Source organism: Mauremys reevesii, linkage group 14 (genome assembly GCF_016161935.1).
Source record: "Mauremys reevesii isolate NIE-2019 linkage group 14, ASM1616193v1, whole genome shotgun sequence".
NCBI classification, from domain to species: domain Eukaryota; kingdom Metazoa; phylum Chordata; order Testudines; family Geoemydidae; genus Mauremys; species Mauremys reevesii.
In genome coordinates, this window is record NC_052636.1 from 15,387,333 (window position 1) to 15,409,052 (window position 21,720).

Here is a 21,720-nt window from a genome sequence, read left to right on the forward strand (position 1 = left end):
TGAACAGACGTCGTTCCCGTGCGACCCCCCGACGCGCCAAGCCCCATTATCACGAGCCGGGCGAGTCGCTTCAAAATCCCTCTGGCAAAGCCCCAAACCAGTTCTGCCGCTTTCGCTTTGCCTCCCGCGCTCTGGGGGGCAGCTGGGCTCTGCAGCCGCAGGGCTCCGAACGGGCGGATCGGGTGTGAATGAAAAGCGGAGCTTCTCCCACCAGCCGCGGCCCCCGGGGAGTGGGAACGGTGAGAAATTAACCCCCCCGCCCTACGAGCCCTGCCCTTTGCTTTTCCCACGGCAGCCTCCACCCCTGTCCTCAGCAGACCCGATCCTTAACCGGGCGGCCCGGCTGCTCCGGGGCGGGGGCGGAAAAGCTGCGCCCCCCTCGCCGACCGGCTCGTACAGCCTGGGCAGGGGAGGACGCTGGGCCTGCCTCTGACGGTGTGGGTAGGGGGACGCCCCGCGGCTCTACCAGCCTGCCAAAGCGGAGAAGGAATCGGCCCTCGTGGGAGATTTTGGGGCAGACCCCAGGCAGAGCCGGGCTGGAGAGACTAGGAGAAAAGGGGGGGTGGTTTGGTTTTTTGTTTTTTAACCAGGTGGCAAAATCCTATTGTGACGAAGTGGGGATTTTAGTAGCGTTTCACATGAAGAGCGTGTGCCTGCCTCAGTTTCCCTGAGTGCTGCGTGTCTAACGAGGTGTGACAACGGCCTGCCTGGAGCTGGGGAACCCCAACAACTGGTGACCTGGAGGCCCACCCCAGCCGGGTCTGGCCAGTGGGAGGACAAAGGGCGGAAGGGAGAGGCCCCAGCGACCCCTTTCCCTGGGACGGGGAGGAGCTGGTGGGGGAAGGAGGCGGCTGCTGGACTGGGAGCTGTCACACTGAGGGGGGGCCCCCCAGGGGTCTGGCCACGTGGTACCCGCCTCCTTTCCCCCTAGTGTGGTGTGAGGAAGTGGGGGGGTTCTTGGGTTTTTTTGTGTTTTCCAGTGGGTTGCGGTTAGAGGGGGGCCGGGGGTATCGGAGGCCCAGCTGGGAAGCAGGGGGGCTCGGGGCTGGAGGGGGGGAGCAGGCAGAGCCCCCCTGGCTGCAGGGGGACTGGGATGTGCTGGGCTGGGGGAGGCCAGGCCTGAGGCCCTGAGAGTTTCCTGTGCTGGGGTCAACGCTCGATAAACCCTCCTGTGTTACGCTGGGGGAGAGTCGCTCCGGGCTAGGGAACAGGGGGGTGGGGGCCCCGGGGGCCCAGAGCGAGGGGACTCCCTGGGGGGGCCCACGGCACAGCCAGACGTGCTGAGGCTCAGAGAGGGGTGGCTCTGGGAGGTGGAGGGGCCTGACCCCGGCAGAGAGTGGCCCCCCGAGAAGGGCTGTCGCGCTGAAGGGGCACACACCCCCCCGGCTGCACGGGGCCCGATCTGTGAGTCCGCGACACGTGGGCACACCCACACCTCACACTCAACACGCTGGGTTCAGTTCGTGCCCTGGCCCCCAACGACGGCTACTTGCAGTACCCGTCTCATGCCGGCCAGCCCAGACGCGACCCAACCCGGCCCGAGGGACCGGCTCAGCACGGGGGGAGCGGCGTGAAACCCTCCGCCCGTGTCCCGCAGGGGTCGGACTAGAGGATCTGGGGATCGGAGAGACACCGCACGCCGGGCAGGTCAGCAGGTGGAAGCAGAGGCCTGGACGCCGGCTGGAGGGTGCGGAGAGGCTGGGGTGCCGCGAGGAAAGGGGGGCAGAGGCGCTTTCAGGCCTGTACCCGGAACCGCAGCGACGGCAGAAGCGCATCTTGTCAGCAGGACCCCTCTGCCGGGAACCAGCGCGGATGGGAACTGACCTACAACGCTGGAGAGATTTCCCGGGGGTTCACCTCATCAGCCTGCAATTAGACCGGCAGGCTCCTCTTGGGGGAAGGGCAGCGGTATAACGCCTCAGCACCCTTCTCACCACAAACTCTGCACTGAAGGGCAGTGAGGACTAGTGGTCAGAGCGGGGGGAGGCGGGGAGCCAGGACGCCTGGGTTCTCTCCCCAGCGATGGAGGGGAGTGGGGGCTGGTGGGGGACAGCAGGGGGGCTGGGAGCCAGGACTCCTGGGTTCTCTCCCCGGCTCTGGGAGGAGAGTGGGGGCTGGTGGTTAGAGCAGGGGGGCTGGGAGCCAGGACTCCTGGGTTCTCTCCCCGGCGCTGGGAGGAGAGTGGGGGCAGGGGGTTACAGCAGAGGGGCTGGAAGCCAGGACTCCTGGGTTCTCTCCCCGGCGCTGGGAGGGGAGTGGGGGCAGGGGGTTACAACAGAGGGGCTGGGAGCCAGGACTCCTGGGTTCTCTCCCTGGCGCTGGGAGGAGTGGGGCTGGTGGGTCAGAGCAGGGGCTGGGAGCCAGGACTCCTGGGTTCTCTCCCAGCTCTGGGAGGGAGTGGGGCTGGTGGGTTAGAGCAGGGGGGGCTGGGAGCCAGGACTCCTGGGTTCTCTCCCTGGCGCTGGGAGGGGAGTGGGGGCTGGTGGTTAGAGCAGGGGGGGCTGGGAGCCAGGACTCCTGGGTTCTCTCCCCGGCTCTGGGAGGGGAGTGGGGGCAGGGGGTTACAGCAGGGGGGCTGGGAGCCAGGACTCCTGGGTTCTCTCCCCGGCGCTGGGAGGGGAGTGGGGGCAGGGGGTTACAGCAGAGGGGCTGGGAGCCAGGACTCCTGGGTTCTCTCCCTGGCGCTGGGAGGGGAGTGGGGCTGGTGGTGAGAGCAGGGGGGGCTGGGAGCCAGGACTCCTGGGTTCTCTCCCCAGCTCTGGGAGGGGAGTGGGGGCTGGTGGGTAGAGCAGGGGGGGCTGGGAGCCAGGACTCCTGGGTTCTCTCCCCGGCGCTGGGAGGGGAGTGGGGGCAGGGGGTTACAGCAGGGGAGCTGGGAGCTACTCCCACCTTTCCATGTTCAGGATGTATATACATCTCCGTTATATATTCCATTGCAAGGAAGAAGGAGGCAGGATTCCCCAGCAATACCATGACTCCAGCAGCTGGGGCTTTAAGGGAGTTGGCAACGCGGCTCTCGGTCTCCCTCGTACCAGGCCCCGTGGCAGAGACTGTCGGAAAACGGGGGTGCCTCCCCCCCACACTAAGTCTCACAATTGTGGTGAAACCGTTGGAAATTTCCATTTGGGGAGGCATCGTTCAGATGCAGCACACGCCCCTTGTTCACCTCCATGGGCCTGGCTCTCAGCCTGGACTACATCTCCCAGGATGCACCGCGGGCGCTCTTTGGCCGAGCCATCGCTCGGCCTCATGGGAGATGTAGTCTCTGTGGTTGGACTACCGGCATGGGGCACCCAAACTACAACTCCCACGAGGCACCGGGGCAGCATTTCCCAATTGCAGGATGACAAACTGGGGAGACTGGATTTGAGTCCTTGCTCGGCCTGACTTCCCGTGTGACCCTGGGGGAGTCATTTAGTTGCGCCGTGACTCAGTTTCCCCATCTGGGTTTGTGACGGGGCCCTGGCCACGGCTGGGGTCCCCTGACACTACCGTAATACACCTAATAACGTACAGCACCCAGCGCCATGGGGCCCTGGCCACGGCTACGCCAACACTACCGTAATACACCTAATAACGTACAGCACCCAGCACCATGGGGCCCTGGCCACGGCTACGCCAACACTACCGTAATACACCTAATAACGTACAGCACCCAGCGCCACGGGGCCCTGGCCACGGCTACGCCGACACTACCGTAATACACCTAATAACGTACAGCACCCAGCGCCACGGGGCCCTGGCCACGGCTATGCCGACACTACCGTAATACACCTAATAACGTACAGCACCCAGCGCCACGGGGCCCTGGCCACGGCTATGCCGACACTACCGTAATACACCTAATAACGTACAGCACCCAGCGCCACGGGGCCCTGGCCACGGCTATGCCGACACTACCGTAATACACCTAATAACGTACAGCACCCAGCGCCATGGGGCCCTGGCCACGGCTATGCCGACACTACCGTAATACACCTAATAACGTACAGCACCCAGCGCCATGGGGCCCTGGCCATGGCTGGGGTCCCCTGACACTACCGTAATACACCTAATAACGTACAGCACCTAGCGCCACAGGGCCCTGGCCACAGCTATGCCGACACTACTGTAATACACCTAATAATGTACAGCACCCAGCGCCACGGGGCCCTGGCCACGGCTGGGGTACCCTGACACTACTGTAATACACCTAGTAATGTGCAGCGCCCAGCGCCACAGGGCCTGGCCACAGCTGGGGTCCCCTGACACTACCGTAATACACGTAATAAATAACACACCCCGCCTAGCACAATGACAGGGCTCTGAGGCAATACCGCCCTACAGCTCACGCCGTTCTCACCACAGGAGCACACGGTGAGCACATGGGACGCCCTGGAGTCCTAGACAACATGTGCTGGGATTGGGCTGGGGGCCCAGGACTCTCCCCTCGGGGGATTTACCGCCCCGCTGTGTGTGTGTGTGTAGAATTCCCATCCTTCAGCTACTGATAGCCTGCCGGCGCTGGGGGCTGGGACCGTCTCTCCCCGGGGGTCTGCGCAGCCCCCAGCCTCAGTTGTGGGGGAGGCGTAAGGCTTCAGAGGGCCCCGACCTCGGCTGTGCAGCTCTCCCCTCCCTGCCCACCTTCCCCAGCAGCCAGAGGGGTGTTTGTCATGGCAATGAACGATCACACACCCAAGACCTCTCCATCTCCAAGGGGGGCCCGCGTTCAAACTCCCCCCAGCCTGGGAACGCGGGACCGTCCCCTAGCAGGTGAGTGGTAGGGCAGGGCAGGGTCCCGTCTCCGGATGCTCAGGGTCACGGTGCGCTGGCCGTGCCGCAGAGGATTGCCCCTGCCGTTGGGTGGGTCTGGCTGGTGCCCGGGGACGGGGCAGATGAATGGCGTGGGCCGGCCGCAAACTCACCTTGTAGACCTGTCCATACGTCCCGTTCCCAACCACCTCCACCAGTTCGAATATGCCGGCAGGGTCCTGGGGGGACAGAGAGACAATGTCAGGGGGGACCGTGCCACAAACAGACCCTCCGCGTGCCAGCCTGCCACGTCCTGCCCCTCCCCCCCACCGGCCTGCCCCGGAGACCCCCCGCCACACACCAGCCCACCCTCCAATCCCACGTGGTGCTGGGCAGGGGCTCTGCAGCGTATCACACCGCAGAGCTATTAATACCATGGCCGGGGCCTGATGCAACGTGGCCCCCTGGGCGCCCAGCACGTGCCAAGTGCTAACCTATATTGGAGGGGGAGGGACGAGCTCCAGACCAGAGGCAGCCGCATCCGTACAGCCTTGCCTGGGCAGCAGCTCCTGGTCAGCCCCAGGCAGCCAGGTTAACAGTGCTGAGCAGGGGGGCCTGACGCCCCACCCCTCTCTCTGCCCTCCTCCCACGTGGCTGTAACCCGTAGCAAGGCAGTATCTACAGAGCCCAGACCAAGATGGGAGACCCCGTCACGCTAGCGCTGGGAAAACCACTCCTGGACGGAGATCAGGGCCCCGCAGCGTCCGGCGCCGCGCAGACCCCTCCCTGGAGACCCCTCCAAGACGGAGATCAGGCCCCCGCAGCGTCCGGCGCCGCGCAGACCCCTCCCTGGAGGAGACCCCTCCAAGACGAGATCAGGGCCCCGCAGCGTCCGGCACCACACAGACCCCTCCCTGGCAGAGACCCCTCCAAGACGAGATCAGGGCCCCCGCAGCGTCCGGCGCCGCGCAGACCCCTCCCTGGAGACCCCTCCAAGACGGAGATCAGGCCCCCGCAGCGTCCGGCGCCGCGCAGACCCCCCCCGGGAGGCGCCCCCCCCAACACGGAGATCAGGCCCACGCCGCGTCCGGCACCCCCCCGACCCCTCCCCGGCAGAGACCCCTCCAAGACGGAGATCAGGGCCCCCGCAGCGTCCGGCGCCGCGCAGACCCCTCCCTGGAGGAGACCCCTCCAAGACGGAGATCAGGCCCCCGCAGCGTCCGGCGCCGCGCAGACCCCTCCCTGGCGGAGACCCCTCCAAGACGGAGATCAGGCCCCCGCAGCGTCCGGCACCGCGCAGACCCCTCCCTGGAGGAGACCCCTCCAAGACGGAGATCAGGCCCCCGCAGCGTCCGGCACCACACAGACCCCTCCCTGGAGGAGGCCCCTCCAAGACGGAGATCAGGCCCCCGCAGCGTCCGGCACCGCGCAGACCCCTCCCTGGAGGAGACCCCTCCCTGGCGGAGATCAGGCCCCCGCAGCGTCCGGCGCCGCGCAGACCCCTCCCTGGCGGAGACCCCTCCTGGACGGAGATCAGGGCCCCGCAGCGTCCGGCGCCGCGCAGACCCCTCCCTGGCGGAGACCCCTCCTGGACGGAGATCAGGCCCCCGCAGCGTCCGGCGCCGCGCAGACCCCTCCCTGGCGGAGACCCCTCCTGGACGGAGATCAGGCCCCCGCAGCGTCCGGCACCGCGCAGACCCCTCCCTGGCGGAGACCCCTCCAAGACGGAGATCAGGCCCCCGCAGCGTCCGGCACCGCGCAGACCCCTCCCTGGCGGAGACCCCTCCAAGACGGAGATCAGGCCCCCGCAGCGTCCGGCGCCGCGCAGACCCCTCCCTGGCGGAGACCCCTCCTGGACGGAGATCAGGCCCCCGCAGCGTCCGGCGCCGCGCAGACCCCTCCCTGGCGGAGACCCCTCCAAGACGGAGATCAGGCCCCCGCAGCGTCCGGCGCCGCGCAGACCCCTCCCTGGAGGAGACCCCTCCAAGACGGAGATCAGGCCCCCGCAGCGTCCGGCGCCGCGCAGACCCCTCCCTGGCGGAGACCCCTCCCTGGAGGAGGCCCCTCCAAGACGGAGATCAGGCCCCCGCAGCATCCGGCGCCGCGCAGACCCCTCCCTGGAGGAGACCCCTCCCTGGCGGAGATCAGGCCCCCGCAGCGTCCGGCGCCGTGCAGACCCCTCCCTGGCGGAGACCCCTCCAAGATGGAGATCAGGCCCCCGCAGCGTCCGGCGCCGTGCAGACCCCTCCCTGGCGGAGACCCCGCCAAGAAGGAGATCAGGCCCCTGCAGCGTCCGGCGCCGCAGACCCTCCTGGAGGAGGCCCCTCCAAGACGGAGATCAGGCCCCGCAGCGTCGGCGCCGTGCAGACCCCTCCCTGGCGGAGACCCTCCTGGAGGAGGCCCCTCCAAGACGGAGATCAGGCCCCTGCAGCGTCCGGCGCCGCGCAGACCCCTCCCTGGAGGAGACCCCTCCCTGGCGGAGATCAGGCCCCCGCAGCGTCTGGCACCGTGCAGACCCCTCCCTGGCGGAGATCAGGCCCCCGCAGCGTCCGGCGCCGTGCAGACCCCTCCGGGCAGAGAGCAGGGCCCCCATAGTGTCTGATGGTGCACTGAACCCACCCGATCCTCTCTGGCGCTGCCGCCCCCCAGCTCCGAGCAGAGCCTCCGGCCTCCATTGCCCACTGGCTCTGTTGTGAGCCCCATGGCGCCTTCCCCCACAGCTCCCCACAGCCGCCTCCTCACATGCTCCTTTGCCACACTGCCTCCGACCCCGCCCACGGTTAGCCCCCCGCCCGGCCTCCCCAGGGCCTGGCACGCTGGCTCTCCTCTTAGACTTTGGGGGAGGAGGGTTTCACCTCCACGCCGCTCTGCGGTCGCAGCTCGGGAGGCTGGTCGGAGAACGCGCCCTGTGCCCCGAGCCCTTCCACGGGCACTGCCGGGGTTATCGGCTCCCACAAGCACTTTGCGGCTGCGTCAGAGCCGGAGAGCGAGGCCATACGAGCCGGCCGGTCCTTCCCCACGGCCCTCCGGCTGCGAGGCACCCGCGGGCTCCTCTGAGCCCCGGCACCGAGCAACTGACGTGACGCCCAGACGCTATCGGTCAAGTTAACGCAAGCCAGCCCGCAAAGATCACCCCAGCTCGGGGGCGGGGGGGTCAGAGAGGCGCCACGGCCGTGGTGCAGGGCCGGAGAAGCTGCCGTGCGGTGAGAATGAAGCTGAAACAGCTCGAGTCCTTAACCAAAAGCTCACGTGGTGGCTTGTCGGCAGCATCGCAGCTCAGCCCCTCCACGGGGAGAAACCCCCAGGGGCTGACGGGCTCTTTGATCTGGCAGGGGGGAAAACCAGGCCCCCCTTTTTCACAGACGGGGGGGATGAGCCATGAGACCCTCCTCCCCAGGGCAGCGGTGGCGCCATGTCTCCTGGCAGGTGCTTTACCGAGGGGGCTCAGCACAGGGGGACGGGGGGAGACCCTCTGTTCTGGGCTCCCCAGACGCTCTAGCGGCCCCATACATTAGACGGGTGTCTCGGCGGAGGAACCGCCGCCGGGTACAAGGAACGACTCGGCGAAGGCAGGGCTCCTGCTGTGCGACGCGCTTTCCTCCTCTTAATTGATTTACTCAAGATTCTCATTAAACTAATTTCTCACAAGGGCACAGGAAGGCGGCTGAAGGTTTCACATATTCAGCAGGGCAGGGAGCAGCCCTCACAATGTCACATTGCAGGAGCGTCCATGAGCGCTCGGCAGTTCACTCTGGGTGGTGCGCCAGGCCGGGGCGCACAACAACCCCCCCCTCGGGGGCTGGGACGGTGTGAGGATCCCCAGGGGAATTCGCGGGCATTGCCCGCAGGTCAGGGGAGCCGATCAGCACGGGGCATCCTGGCTGTCGGCTCTGTGAACCTCTGGGTGTGTCCATGCAGCCCCCTGCACGCTGGAGGGGTCCACGCCGCACTTAGCACCGCAGCGCCCCCCCCCCCAATCTCAGCCTAGGGGTCTGTGCAGTGCCTGGCACAATGGGACCTTTGTGCCAACCTTTCACTGCTCTGACCCACCAGCCCCCACTCCCTTCCCAGGGCCAGGGAGAGAACCCAGGAGTCCTGGCTCCCAGCCCCCCATGCTCTAACCCACCGGCCCCCACTCCCCTCCCAGCGCCGGGGGGGAGAACCCAGGAGTCCTGGCTCCCAGCCCCCCTGCTCTGACCCACCAGCCCCCACTCCCCTCCCAGAGCCGGGGAGAGAACCCAGGAGTCCTGGCTCCCAGCCCCCCCTGCTCTAACCCACCAGCCCCCACTCCCCTCCCAGAGCCGGGGCGAGAACCCAGGAGTCCTGGCTCCCAGCCCCGCCCTGCCCCGGAACGGCTCAGTCGGTTGGAGATGGCGCAGCGCTCTCAGGGCCTGGCATTCGCTGTCGCTCCCTCCTGGCCCTTACGCCACCCAAACAACGCCCCCCCCCCCCGAGAGTGGAGCACAACAGAGCTCTCTGAGCAGCTGAGCCCGAGCCCTGGCACACAAAGGGACGAGCAGAGAAGCCAGGCCGGGATCAGTCACAAGGGGCCCGGGACAGAGGCCAGCGAACAGGGCGTTGTGCTCCCTCTCTGGCCCGGACGCCAGGGTCCCTGCTGGCTGCTCAGCGTACGCCAGGCCCAGCAGAGCCAAGCGACCCAGATTACCCTGTGGGGAAGGCACCCAGGCGCCAGGGGGGAGCCTCTGCCCGGCACCTGGAGAATCCCGAGGGTCCTGGCGGGCTGAGGTGTGCACACAGCACGGCCTAGCGGGCAGGGAGACCTCGGGCCCGTCCCAGCTTGGGACAGGGACGGCCCCGCAGCCCGTCTGGGCCGCGCCCGGGGGCCTCGAGCCCTGTCCGGTGCGACGGGCCCCGATATAGGCCAGGGGGGCTGGGCTGGGCTGCACCCGGCACAGCAGGGTCCCTACATCTGAGGCAGGAACCTGTCCGGTGCCCGGCCCAACGGGCCCCCATTTCAACTGCGCCATGCTGGGCGCCGCAGGGACCCCGGCCTGAGGCTGCGGCTCTGACAGGGAGCGTGGGAGGCAGTGCGGGGCCGAGCCGGGCGGCGGGGGGGGGAGGCAGCGCGGGGCCGAGCCGGGCGGCGGGGCGGGAGGCGCGGGCCGAGCCGGGCGGCGGGGGAGGCGGCGCGGGGCCGAGCCGGGTGGCGGGGAGGCGGCGCAGGGCCGAGCCGGCAGCGGGGGAGGCGGCGCGGGGAAGCCAAGGAACCGGCGTTTATCTTGGAGAAGGGGATTGGAGCTGGGGGATCTCGGGTCCTGCCCCTGCACTGCCGGGCCCAGCAAAAGCCGCCTCCCCACCCCGCCACCTCCTGGCAGGGCAGCCCAGGTCACACCTCCAGAGTCAACAGGACTTTGTACTCGGTGCGGAGCCCTGCCAGCGTCCCGCCCCGCCCCGCCCGCGTTCCCATCTCAGTAGAGAGGAGAGCGGGCAAGGGAAGGGATCCAAGTGCACGGACCCCCACCCCCACAACCCACCTGCTGCCAGAGCTGGGGAGAGAACCCAGGAGTCCTGGCTCCCAGCCCCCCCTGCTCTAACCCACCAGCCCCACTGCCCTCCCAGAGCCGGAGAGAGAGAACCAGTCTGGCTCCCAGCCCCTGCTCCAACCCACCAGCCCCACTCCTCCCAGAGCTGGGAGAGAACCCAGGAGTCCTGGCTCCCAGCCCCCAGCCCCACTGCCCTCCCAGAGCCGGGAGAGAACCCAGGAGTCCTGGCTCCCAGCCCCTGCTCCAACCCACCAGCCCCACTCCTCCCAGAGCCGGGAGAGAACCCAGGAGTCCTGGCTCCCAGCTCCCCTGCTACAACCCACCAGCCCCCACACCCCTCCCAGAGCCGGGGAGAGAACCCAGGAGTCCTGGCTCCCCGCCCCCTGCTCTAACCCACCAGCCCCCACTCCTCCCAGAGCCAGGGAGAGAACCCAGGAGTCCTGGCTCCCAGGCCCCCCTGCTCCAACCCACCAGCCCCCCCTGCCCGCCCAGAGCCAGGGAGAGAACCCAGGAGTCCTGGCTCCCAGCCCCCCTGCTCTAACCCACCAGCTCTCACTCCCCTCCCAGAGCCGGGGAGAGAACCCAGGAGTCCCGGCTCCCAGCCCCCCTGCTCTAACCCACTAAGATAGGGGTGGGCCCATGCCGGGCATCGCACAGACACCCAGCCCCTGAGCTCACACACGGCACCCGAGCTCCGTGGCTGCCCAGCGCTTCCCGTCTAGGAGCCGGAGAAAGGCCCCTGGCCCCCGCTGCGTTCAGCAAGGCCCTGGGAGATGCAGCGCCTGGCGCAGGCTGGATCCCAGCCCCAGTGGCCTTGCCCCCCTCCCAGGCACCTGCCCCAGCACCACGCCGGCTGTGCCAGCCTCCAAAGGGGGCCCTGGGGCTGGCTCCAGCCCGCTGGCGACAGCGCTCCCAGCTGCCATGAGGGGGGCTGAGCACGGGGAGCCTCTCCTGCAGCGGGTGGGGGGGTCCCCAGCTCAGTGCCCTGCTCCCCTCAGTGACACCCCACCTGCACCCCAGGCAGCGCGACACAGCCTGGGGCCGACGCTGAGCCCGAGACAGGCAGGTGGTGACGAGGGACGAGCACTGGGCTGAGTTCACCTCCTGGCCCCGCGCGGCGCCCGCGAGCACGCACGCTCTCTCGCTGCCTGCACCCAGCAAGCCGGGGTGTGAACAAGCGAACAAGCCACACCCACCCACACAAAGGTTTGGTTTGTCGAGCCTGGCCGACAGGAGGACGGAGAACCTTTCCAGCCAGCCTTTGCCCAGAAACCCGTGTGCAAGTGCCGTGGTTGATGGGAGGTTTCTCTTTCCTGTTTTCCTTCTTTCCTGTGCAGCACGGTTTGGGCTGGAGTGTCCCGCCCCGGGTGTTATTGGGGGGAGGGGGGGAGGGGAGAGGGGGGGAGACAGAGAGGGGGACGAGGACGGGGACCTGGAGGGATGCCCTGGACCGATGGGACCCCCCCGACCCCCCAGCCCCAGAGCCCAGAGTCCTGTGCGGCCAGTTCGGGGCCAATGTACTGGAGAGCACTGGGCTGGGGCCAGAGGAGGCCGAGAGGCAATGAGGCCCAGGCCACCGTTTCCAACCGTTTCCCTGGAGAGAAGCCAATGGACGGGGGGGCTTGGGGCCGGGGGTATCGGAGGCCCAGCTGGGAAGCAGGGGGGCTCGGGGCTGGAGGGGGGGAGCAGGCAGAGCCCCCCTGGCTGCAGGGGGACTGGGATGTGCTGGGCTGGGGGAGGCCAGGCCTGAGCCCCGGAGAGTTTCCTGTGCTGGGGTCAACGCTCGATAAACCCTCCTGTGTCACGCTGGGGGAGAGTCGCTCCGGGCTAGGGAACAGGGGGGTGGAGGCCCCGGGGGGGCCCAGCGCGAGGGGACTCCCGGGGGGGGCCCACGGCAGAGCCAGACGTGCTGAGGCTCCAGGAGGTGGAGGGGCCTGACCCTGGGAACGAGTGGCCCCCCGAGAGGGGCTGTCGCACTGAAAGGGGCACCCCCCCACGGGGCCCGATCTGAGAGTCCGTGACACTGCGGAAGTCCCCAGGATGAGGTGGTGAAAGGACGTGGCGCCTGTTTCGGGGTTGGGGGGGGAATGATTTGACCCACGTAATTGATCTGTGGTTCCCACCACAGACTCTCACTCTTCAGTGTATTTGGCATCATAGCTGGCATGGCAGGGAGCCCCACGGTACACATGGGGAGACTGAGGCACGGCGCAGCTGAGCGACTGGCCCAGGGTCGCACAGGAAGTCTGTGGCAGAGCAGGAAATTGAGCTTGGCTCTGGCACCTCCTCAGCTAGTGCCCCATCCACTGGGCCCCGCGAGCCCCCGAATTAGCCTGCGGAACTCATTGCCACCAGAGCGGTAGTGGGCGGCCAGCAGCCATTTCTCCAGCTAGCGGGGCCCCCCGGGGGTGGGAGTGTGAACACAACCAAGGGGGTGGCGGGGGGAACGCAGCCCCCCACAGCCCTACTGCAGGGACGCAGCAAGCCCTGGCTGGCCTGTTAGGGGGACCCAGGCGTCTCCCTTCGCAGAGCCATCACCCAGCCCCGGCTCCACAGGCTGCTGGCACCATGCAGGGCAGAGACCCCGGGGAACGGCCCATCCTGGAACAACACAACCCCTTCCCTGCCCCCCGGCGGTCTCCCCAGACAACGCACCTCCCGTCGGCTCAGGCCTGGCCCGGAGTCTGCGGCGCAGGCAGGTTCAGACAGACCCAGTCAGCCCTACCCCCTGCCAGCTGGCACCACGGCAGTCAGACAGCAGCCGGAGCCTAGGATTCGAGGAAGGGGCCGCTCGGGGGGCTGGGAGCCAGGACTCCTGGGTTCTCTCCCCGGCTCTGGGAGGGAAGTGGGGGCTGGTGGGTTAGAGCGGGGGGGGCTGGGAGCCAGGACTCCTGGGTTCTCTCCCCGGCTCTGGGAGGGGAGTGGGCTGGTGGGTTAGAGCAGGGGGGGCTGGCAGCCAGGACTCCTGGGTTCTCTCCCCGGCTCTGGAGGAGTGCTGGTGGGTTAGAGCAGGGGGGGCTGGGAGCCAGGACTCCTGGGTTCTGCCCGGCGGGCTGGGAGCCAGGACTCCTGTGTTCTCTCCCCGGCTCTGGGAGTTATCTATCACGGTAGCACCCTGGAGGTCCCAGCCTAGATCCGAAGCTGCCGCACAGCACCGCGATCAGGGCGCCCCGCTGTGCTGGAGCCACACAGACCGAGGTCGGGGTCCCCCCCATGCCAGGCCCTGTACAAACAGCCCCTCCCCACAATGATCTTTGAGGCCGTATGAAAATCGAGGGCCAAAATGTCCCCGAGTAGCTTTTCATGCACCCCACAAGTTCCCGTGAGCCGTGTCGTGCTGGGCGGAAGCTGCCTCCAGGTGCGGCGGGTCGCAACCCCCGTTTCTGCAGGGCCTGAGCTGACCGCCCCAAACCGTAACTTCAGCACACCCCGGATGCAACTTTCCAACCAAAATATTCAAAACCCTGTTTTCCAGCCTTAACGATGTTCCAGTCCAGGGGCCTGACCCAGTCCGCTGCCAGGCGCCCCGAGTCCCAGCCTTCACCACGAATCCAGCCTCCTCCAGCAACTTCTTTCAACCCGGGATCACGCACAGGGGGAATATCCAGCGGCCTTGGGTCCTCTGAGCCAAGGTTAACAGGCCAAACGATTCCCCGCTGCCCTGAGTCCCCATGCAGAGTGATCCCCCCCCCAGCCCAAAGACTGACGCTACCGCGCGCTTTCCATCCACAGATCTCACAGCGCTTCACACCGGGGAGCATTGTCCTCACTGGACAGATGGGGGAAACTGAGGCACCCGCCACGTGGCCCCAGAGGAACCTGGCTGAGGGGGCCTGGTTGTACTGACAAGCCCCGCTTGGGACCGGGTTCCTGTCGGCTAATAAACCTTCTGTGTTACCGGCTGGCTGAGAGTCCCGGGGAATCGCAGGGGGGGGGTGTGCCGGGCCTGGACTCCCCCATCCTCCGTGACAGCAGGGCGTCGGAAAGGCCCCGATCCGGCTTTTTGCTGAGCTCCAGATTGATGACTAAGGTTTCCAGCGTCAAAGAAGAACTAGAGAAGATCCCGGAGGACGGATCCGTCGATGGCTGTTAGCCAGGCTGGGCAGGGACGGGGTCCGTAGCCTCTGTTTGCCAGCACCTGGCAATGGGCGACAGGGGCTGGGTCACCTGGGGATTCCCTGTTCTGTTCGTTCCCTCGGGGGCGCCTGGCACTGGCTGCCGTCGGCAGACAGGACCCTGGGCTGGATGGGCCTTTGCTCTGACCCATAGGGCCGTTCCTCTGTTCAGCCAGCCCCCCGGCGCTGCTCTGTACCACAGCCACTGCAGAGCAGGGAGAGAGCCAGCACCGAATCACAGCTCCGCTGCCCATTTCGCAGCAGGTGGCGGGGGGGGGGGAAGGGACATGAAGGGTTGTGCCGGAAGATGGGCTCCGTCAGACCCCACACCACAGAGGGAGGTCTGGGCCCCCCGAAACCAGCCTGAAATCCATCGCGGACACCAGCTCTGCTCCAGACTGCCTGCGCGATCGGGGGGCAGCCCTCTGGCCTGTGATCACAACGGGCCCTGCTGGCCTGAATCTAGGGAAAATCCCGGGGGAGTCCCTGCGTCTCCGGGCCTCAGTTCCCCTGTCTGTACAATGGGGCTAAGACGTCTGCCTGCAGGGCGGGCACTGCTGTACTCTGACTGCGTGGTGCCTGGCGCTGTGGGGGCCACCAGCTGGGGCCCTCCCCTGAGGCAGGGACCTGTCCAGGGCCCCAGCTCAGCGCAGCAGCCACCGTTCTGCACGGAGCCTTTCACTGGCCGGGATCCGGGGGGCACGGAGCAGCCCCCACGGCACGACACGCTGCAGCACGTGCCCCTGGGCCCACGCGCCGAATCCAGCGCTGGGCAGCTCCGAAAAGGGAGACGTTTGCTGAGCCGCTGACTCGGGGCGGGTTGGGACACGCCCAGCCCAGGCAGAGAGCCGAGAAGCACCGCACCCCGTTCGCGCCAGAGAGGCAGGGCGGCCGGCTGGAACTCGCGATACCTCCTGCGCCCCCCCTGCCAACCCCGCCGCGCCCCCGGCTCACAACCCTGGGCGCCCCCTGCCAACCCCGACGCGCCCCCGGCTCACAACCCTGGGCCCCCCCTGCCAACCCCGACGCGCCCCCGGCTCACAACCCTGGGCCCCCTGCGCCCCTCCGCCAACCGCGCGCCGCCCGGCTCACACCCCTGGGCCCCCCCTGCCAAGCCCGACGCGCCGGCTCAACCCTGGGCCCCTGCAACTCCAGCGCGCCCCGGCTCACACCCCGGGGCCCCCCCGCCAACCCCGACGCGCCCCCGGCTCACAACCCTGGGCGCCCCCTGCCAAGCCCGCGCCCCGCCCGCAACCCTGGGTCCCCTGCGGCCCCTCTGCCAACCCGACGCGCCGCCCCACAACCCTGGGTCCCCTGCGGCCTCTCCGCCAAACCCAGCGCGCGCCCGCACCCCTGGGTCCCCTCGCCAACCCCGACGCGCCCCCGCCCCGCAACCCTGGGTCCCCCCTTGCGGCCCCTCTGCCAACCCCCAACACGCTCCTACCACAGCACCCCACTGTGCCAGGCGCTGTACATTAGGGGTATTATGGCAGTCCCCAGTTGCCTCATCAGAACCCAGGACCCCACGGTGCCAGGCGCTGTACGTTAGGGGTATTACGGCAGTCCCCAGGTGCCCCATCAGAACCCAGGACCCCACGGTGCCAGGCGCTGTACATTAGGGGTATTACGGCAGTCCCCAGGTGCCCCATCAGAACCCAGGACCCCACTGTGCCAGGCGTGTACAGCCAGGGCCCCCCCAGTCTCGGTCGTGGAGGGGGGAGGCAGCGGGCAGCCAGGGCCCCCCCAGTCTCAGTCGGGGAGGGGGGAGGCAGCGGGCAGCCAGGGCCCCCCCAGTCTCAGTCGGGGAGGGGGGAGGCAGCGGGCAGCCAGGGCCCCCCCAGTCTCAGTCGGGGAGGGGGGAGGCAGCGGGCAGCCAGGGCCCCCCCAGTCTCAGTCGGGGAGGGGGGAGGCAGCAGGCAGCCAGGGCCCCCCCAGTCTCAGTCGGGGAGGGGGGAGGCAGCAGGCAGCCAGGGCCCCCCCAGTCTCAGTCGGGGGGGGAGGCAGCAGGCAGCCAGGGCCCCAGTCTCAGTCGTGGAGGGGGAGGCAGGCAGCCAGGGCCCCTCTCTCAGTCGAGGTGGGGGTCTCCGGTAGCAGCAGCACAGCCCCCCCCCCCAGTCCGTGGAGGCGGCCGGCAGCGCCCCCAATCTCAGTCGGGGAGGGGGGAGGCAGCAGGCAGCCAGGGCCCCCAGTCTCGGTCGGGAAGAGGAGGCGCCCATCTCAGTTGGGGAGGTGAGGGTCTCCGGGTAGTGCTCAGCACAGCCAGGCCCCCCCAGTCTCAGTCGGGGAGGGGGGAGGCAGCGGGCAGCGCTCCCCCTATCTCAGTCGTGGAGGTGGGGGTCTCCGGGTAGTGCTCAGCACAGCCAGGCCCCCCCAGTCTCGGCCGTGGAGGGGGAAGGCAGCGGGCAGCCAGGGCCCCTCTCAGTCGTCGGGGAGGGGAGGTGTGGGCGCTCCCCCCCCTCTCTCGGGGAGGGGGAAGGCAGCGGGCAGCGCTCCCCCTATCTCAGTCGTGGAGGGGGGAGGCAGCAGGCAGCCAGGGCCCCCCCAGTCTCGGCCGTGGAGGGGGGAGGCGGCCGGCAGCGCTCCCCCAATCTCAGTCGGGGAGGGGGGAGGCAGCAGGCAGCCAGGCCCCCCCCCCGTCTCGGTCGGGGAGGAGGGAGGCGGCCGGCAGCGCTCCCCCCCCATCTCAGTTGGGGAGGGGGGAGGCGGCAGGCAGCCAGGGCCCCCCCCAGTCTCGGCCAGGACAAGGAGAACACAGAAGCTGTTGCTGAAGTGGATTTTTGGCAGCGCTGAGCCGCTGGAGCAGCAGGGGGGCCGGGCGTGTTTTCTGGGGCGCTCGTCAGGAACAGCTGCAGCATCAGCCATGAAAAGCCCTTATTAGCGCCCTCTCCTCCTTCCTAGCAGCCGCGAGCGGGAGCCACGTGACGCCAGCTCAAGGACAGAAGCAACAAGAACACGAAGGTGTCGAACGCACAAGAAAAGAGCCTCCGATTCAAAGCCACACGCTGCAGTCAACAAGTCCTACCTAGCAACCGGCTGCGGGCCGGCCCCCTGCGTCTGCTCCTTGGCTTCGCGTCACACTCGGCCGCCGCTCCCATCGGGGGCGATGCGGCTGCATCGGGGGCGGGGGCCAGTCTTCAAGCCGCCCGCCCGCTGTCCTGGCCTCCGCGCAGAGGCCGTTCTTTCAGAGCGAGCCGGGCATACCAAGGCCCCCCCAAGCCTGCCCCCCTCGTGCCAGGCTCCGGACGGGCCCGCAAAGAGAGACAGCCCGTCTCCAGAAGCTCACAAGCGAAACAGACGTGTTACAGGTGGGCAAGTCACCGCATCTCTCCAGGCCTCAGTTTCCCCACGGCGGACGGGACAGCCTGCCTTACGGGAGACGGCAGGCGCTCGCTCAAAGGGGCGACGGGGTGGCTTGGTCGCAGTCTACGTGGAGCACAAATGCTGACCAGCGGGCTCGGCAGCCTAGCAGCGCACGGTCTAACCCGCCCCAACGCGAGACGAAGGCATTGCTGAGTGCCCCAGCCAGCGCCAGCTTCTGGCCGTCGGCGCATGGGCGGAGGGGGTGGGAAGTTTTCCTAAGAGATCTGCTCCGTTCACACGGGGATCCCTTCAGGAGGCCAGACTTGATGGTCCCTCCATGAATTATAGAAGATCTTATGATGATGATGATGATCACGGGTGGAAGGGACCTCAGGAGCTATCTAGTCCAACCCCCTGCTCAAAGCAGGACCAACCCCCGGACAGATTTTTGCCCCAGATCCCTAAGTGGCCCCCTCAAGGATTGAACTCCCAACCCTGGGTTTCGCAGGCCAATGCCCAAGCCACGGAGCTGTCCCTCCCCCACACTCTGGTCCCACTCAGAGAAGGCCCAGCCCCATGTCTGCACTCCGGCTCCGAACACACCCGTGGGAAGACTTCCTGGTGCGGCTGGGGCAGTCATTCCAGTTGGGGCAGCCAGACGGCTCCCAGCTGGGACTGGGTCATGGGTATCAGTCTGTCCCCCCCCACACCTCCACACCCACCCCTCCAATCCAAAGCTGCAAAGGTCATTGAGTCCAGCCCCCTGCCTTCACTAGCAGGACCAAGTACTGATTGTTGCCTCAGATCTCTAAGCAGCCCCCTCAAGGACTGAACTCCCAACCCTGGGTTTAGCAGGCCAATGCTCAAGCCACGGAGCTATCCCTCCCGCCAGTCACTGCTCAGACCAGTAAGGCAGAACCCAAGGAGCGAAATGAAGACCCCGTCCCCGCTGGTAGGGCGTGAACGTGGCCTTTTGGGAAACCCTGAGCCGTCAGCCATGCGCTCCCAGCGCGTGGCAGTGATACCGTCCAGTGCTCGCATCCGCACGCGACACACAGGCCAGGGTTCGGAGAAGAGCTCCGAGGAGGATTCCCGAACTGGCAACCACAGCTCCCAAAGCAGCTCGAAGTATTCAGCTTACCAAAGACACTAATCACGGTCAGTACCTACCTACATGGGGAGTAAACAGCTGGAGGCGAAAGCCATGCAAATTCCCATTAGAAATAAGGCATGCGCTTCCCACAGCGTGTGAGTGATTAACCATTGAAACAAGGCCCCCAGGGCAGGGGTGGATTTTCCTTCTCTTGCCACCTTCCCACCTCTCTGGAAGACGCTTTAGCTCAATACAGGGGGATCTGGGTGAAATTCCTGTGCCTGTAACGTACTAGATTATCTAACAGTCTCTTCTGGTTTTCCTCTATGAATCTGGGCAAAGCAGATGGGACGAGCAGATCCTGTGCTTCGGTTGCCGTTTAGCAAAGGCTGAGGCATACCAGGGCTTTGCTCCAGAAACGCACCATGCCCAGCCCCTGCACTTCCAATCAGATAAGAAATTCGTCACTTCCTGCCCTAAAACACTGCAATTGTTGCATTCCACCCTGCTGGCTCCGCATAAGAATCGCCAGAACCAGGGTCGGCTCAGCCAGCCTCGTCTCCAACAGCTGTTACAAGAAACCCTGCAGCCATGGGATAACCTGCCTGCTACACAGAGGATGAGTCGAACGAGAGTCTAACTCTTGCTTTTCTTTCTAATCCTTCTGAAAAACGTCTGGTCATTTGTTTAAATCCCACTAAACTCTTGGCCTCTTGTGGCACTGAACTCCGCATGCTTTTAAAATGCAGTCCACAGCGTATTTCCTTTGGCCAGTTTTCAATGCGCTGACTTCCATTTTCATTCCACGTCGCCTCGCTCGAAGGCTGTCTGGAGCACGGCGTGTCTTTTTGTTCGCTGCTTGTGCAGCACCTAGCACCCGTCACAGGCCGGGAGGAACCATCAGCTTGCTAGTCTGACTCCTGGATGGCACAAGCCACGCTTGTGTAACAGCCCATCCAGAAAGGCACGCGGGCTGGATCGGAAGCCATCAAGAGATGGAGAATCTACCCCTGCCGTTGGCAGTTTGGGCCAATGGTTAGTCACCCACATTGTACAAAACCTGGGCCTTATTTCTAGCGTGAACGTGTCTAGCTTTGCCTGCCAGCCACTGCCTTCCGGATAGATTAAAGAGCGCCTTGGTACCAGGTATTTTCTCCCCACGGAGACACAGTGTGATCAGTGGAGTCCATGACTACAACCATCTGAATAAATAACGCAGGGAGGCGTTGGGGATCCTTTGGGAAGGACAGAGAGACTGAAGCAAGCTGGGAACAACTTCCACCCACCCACCAGTAATGACATCTGCACAGAGCCAGTGTTACGAAACCTGCCTCGTTTGTCTGGGAGATAGAGGGTGGTTTGAAAAGAGATGTAATCACATTCCACAGCACTCCGGAGCTTGGCTCCCGGAGCTGTTCTGCTGATGGAGGCGAGAATTCACAGCGCAGGCCAACCTGCAGCAGACATCTCGGGTTTGTGCATATTAAACGCAATTATAAACTATGATTCCTGTACAAAAAAAAAGAAAAGGCTTTGCCAGGGACTTCGGGCCAGCCACTGATTTTATACAGGCACCAGATCGAATTATACTGGTAGAAAAGCAGCGTTGCCTTGGATAGAGCACTGGGAGACCGTCTATTCCCAGCTCTGACACTGATCTGTTAGGTGACCTTTGATAAGCCGCATACCCACTCTCTGCCTCGGTTTCCCCATCTGTAAAATGGGGGTAATGATTGACGGATGAAAAGCCTTAGCCGTCGTTATTATAGGTGATTACGCTGGTATAACTATATCGAGCTCAGGGCTACACTACCTACCCCGCCAGGGCTGGAGCATGAGGCTGCTCTGGGCAGGTGGCATCTCTGTAGTGCAGCGCCCCCGGTTCTCCCGTCGGCGTATGTAACCCCCTTCCCTAAGAGGTGTTAGCAAGGTCGAGGGAAGGAATGCTCCGCTGACGCAGCTCTGCTCTGCACCACTGCATGAAACCCCTGGCACGACGGGCTAATCACTATTCACCAGCTCGCCTCAATCCCAAGCAGAGCCGCCGCTTTGCACTGCCAAGGCTTTGTGGCGATGGCCTAAAGAACGCCTCCTCGTTAGCGCTAACGGAGTCACTGTTCCCCCACGCGGGCGCTGGCAGCGTGGGGGGTTGGTTGAGGGCGGTTTACCACCAGCCCGGCACTGCAGAGGTTAAGACGCCAAGACGGAGCCGGTTATTAAACATTTGAAAATTGGATTTGGGGTCTAGCAGGTTAACGCGGGCCAGGACAGTGACCCCATGATGCATGCCGAAGCGCCACCGGGCACGCTCTGCTGTGAAGCACTGCAGCAGCAGCTCCCCACTCTGCTCCCTGCACCGGTTCCTAATGCAACGGCTGGGCACCGAGTGCTGGAGCGGTGAAACGGGAGAGACGGGGGAGGAGAGAACAGGGTAGCGCAGCAGCATGCGTGGGGAAGAGCGAGTGAGATCACTGCAGAGATGGGGGGCCGCCAGTGGGGAGGAGAGCAAAGGGGGAGAACAAGGAGTCGGGGTCCCCGCAGCCCCGCTGGGCGGGGGGGACCGGGGAATCGGGGTCCCCGGCGCCACGCTGGGCGGGGGCCAGGCGTCGGGTCCCCGCAGCCCGCTGGGCGGGGACCAGGGAATCGGGTCCCCGGCGCCACGCTGGGCGGGGGACCAGGAGTCGGGTCCCCGCAGCCACGCTGGGCGGGGAACCAGGGAATCGGGGTCCCCGGCGCCACGCTGGGCTGGGGGCAGGGAATCGGGTCCCCGGCGCCACGCTGGGCGGGGCAGGGAATCGGGTCCCCGGCGCCACGCTGGGCGGGGGGGGGGCAGGGAGTCGGGGTCCCCGCAGCCCCGCTGGGCGGGGTGGGGGCCAGGGAGTCGGGGTCCCCGCTGGGCGGGGGGGGACCAGGGAATCGGGGTCCCCGGCGCCACACTGGGCGGGGGAGGCCAGGGAGTCGGGGTCCCCGCAGCCAC

At 66.5% G+C, this 21,720-nt stretch overlaps 1 protein-coding gene across 1 annotated transcript in view; it reads right to left on the reverse strand.

The window, feature by feature from the left end:
* Nucleotides 1–21,720, reverse strand: part of MINK1 (misshapen like kinase 1) — a 57,042-nt gene that overhangs the window by 34,490 nt on the left and 832 nt on the right. Inside the window, 1 exon segment of the mRNA XM_039499868.1 lies at nucleotides 4,905–4,970. Coding sequence (XP_039355802.1) covers nucleotides 4,905–4,970 — 66 coding nt within the window.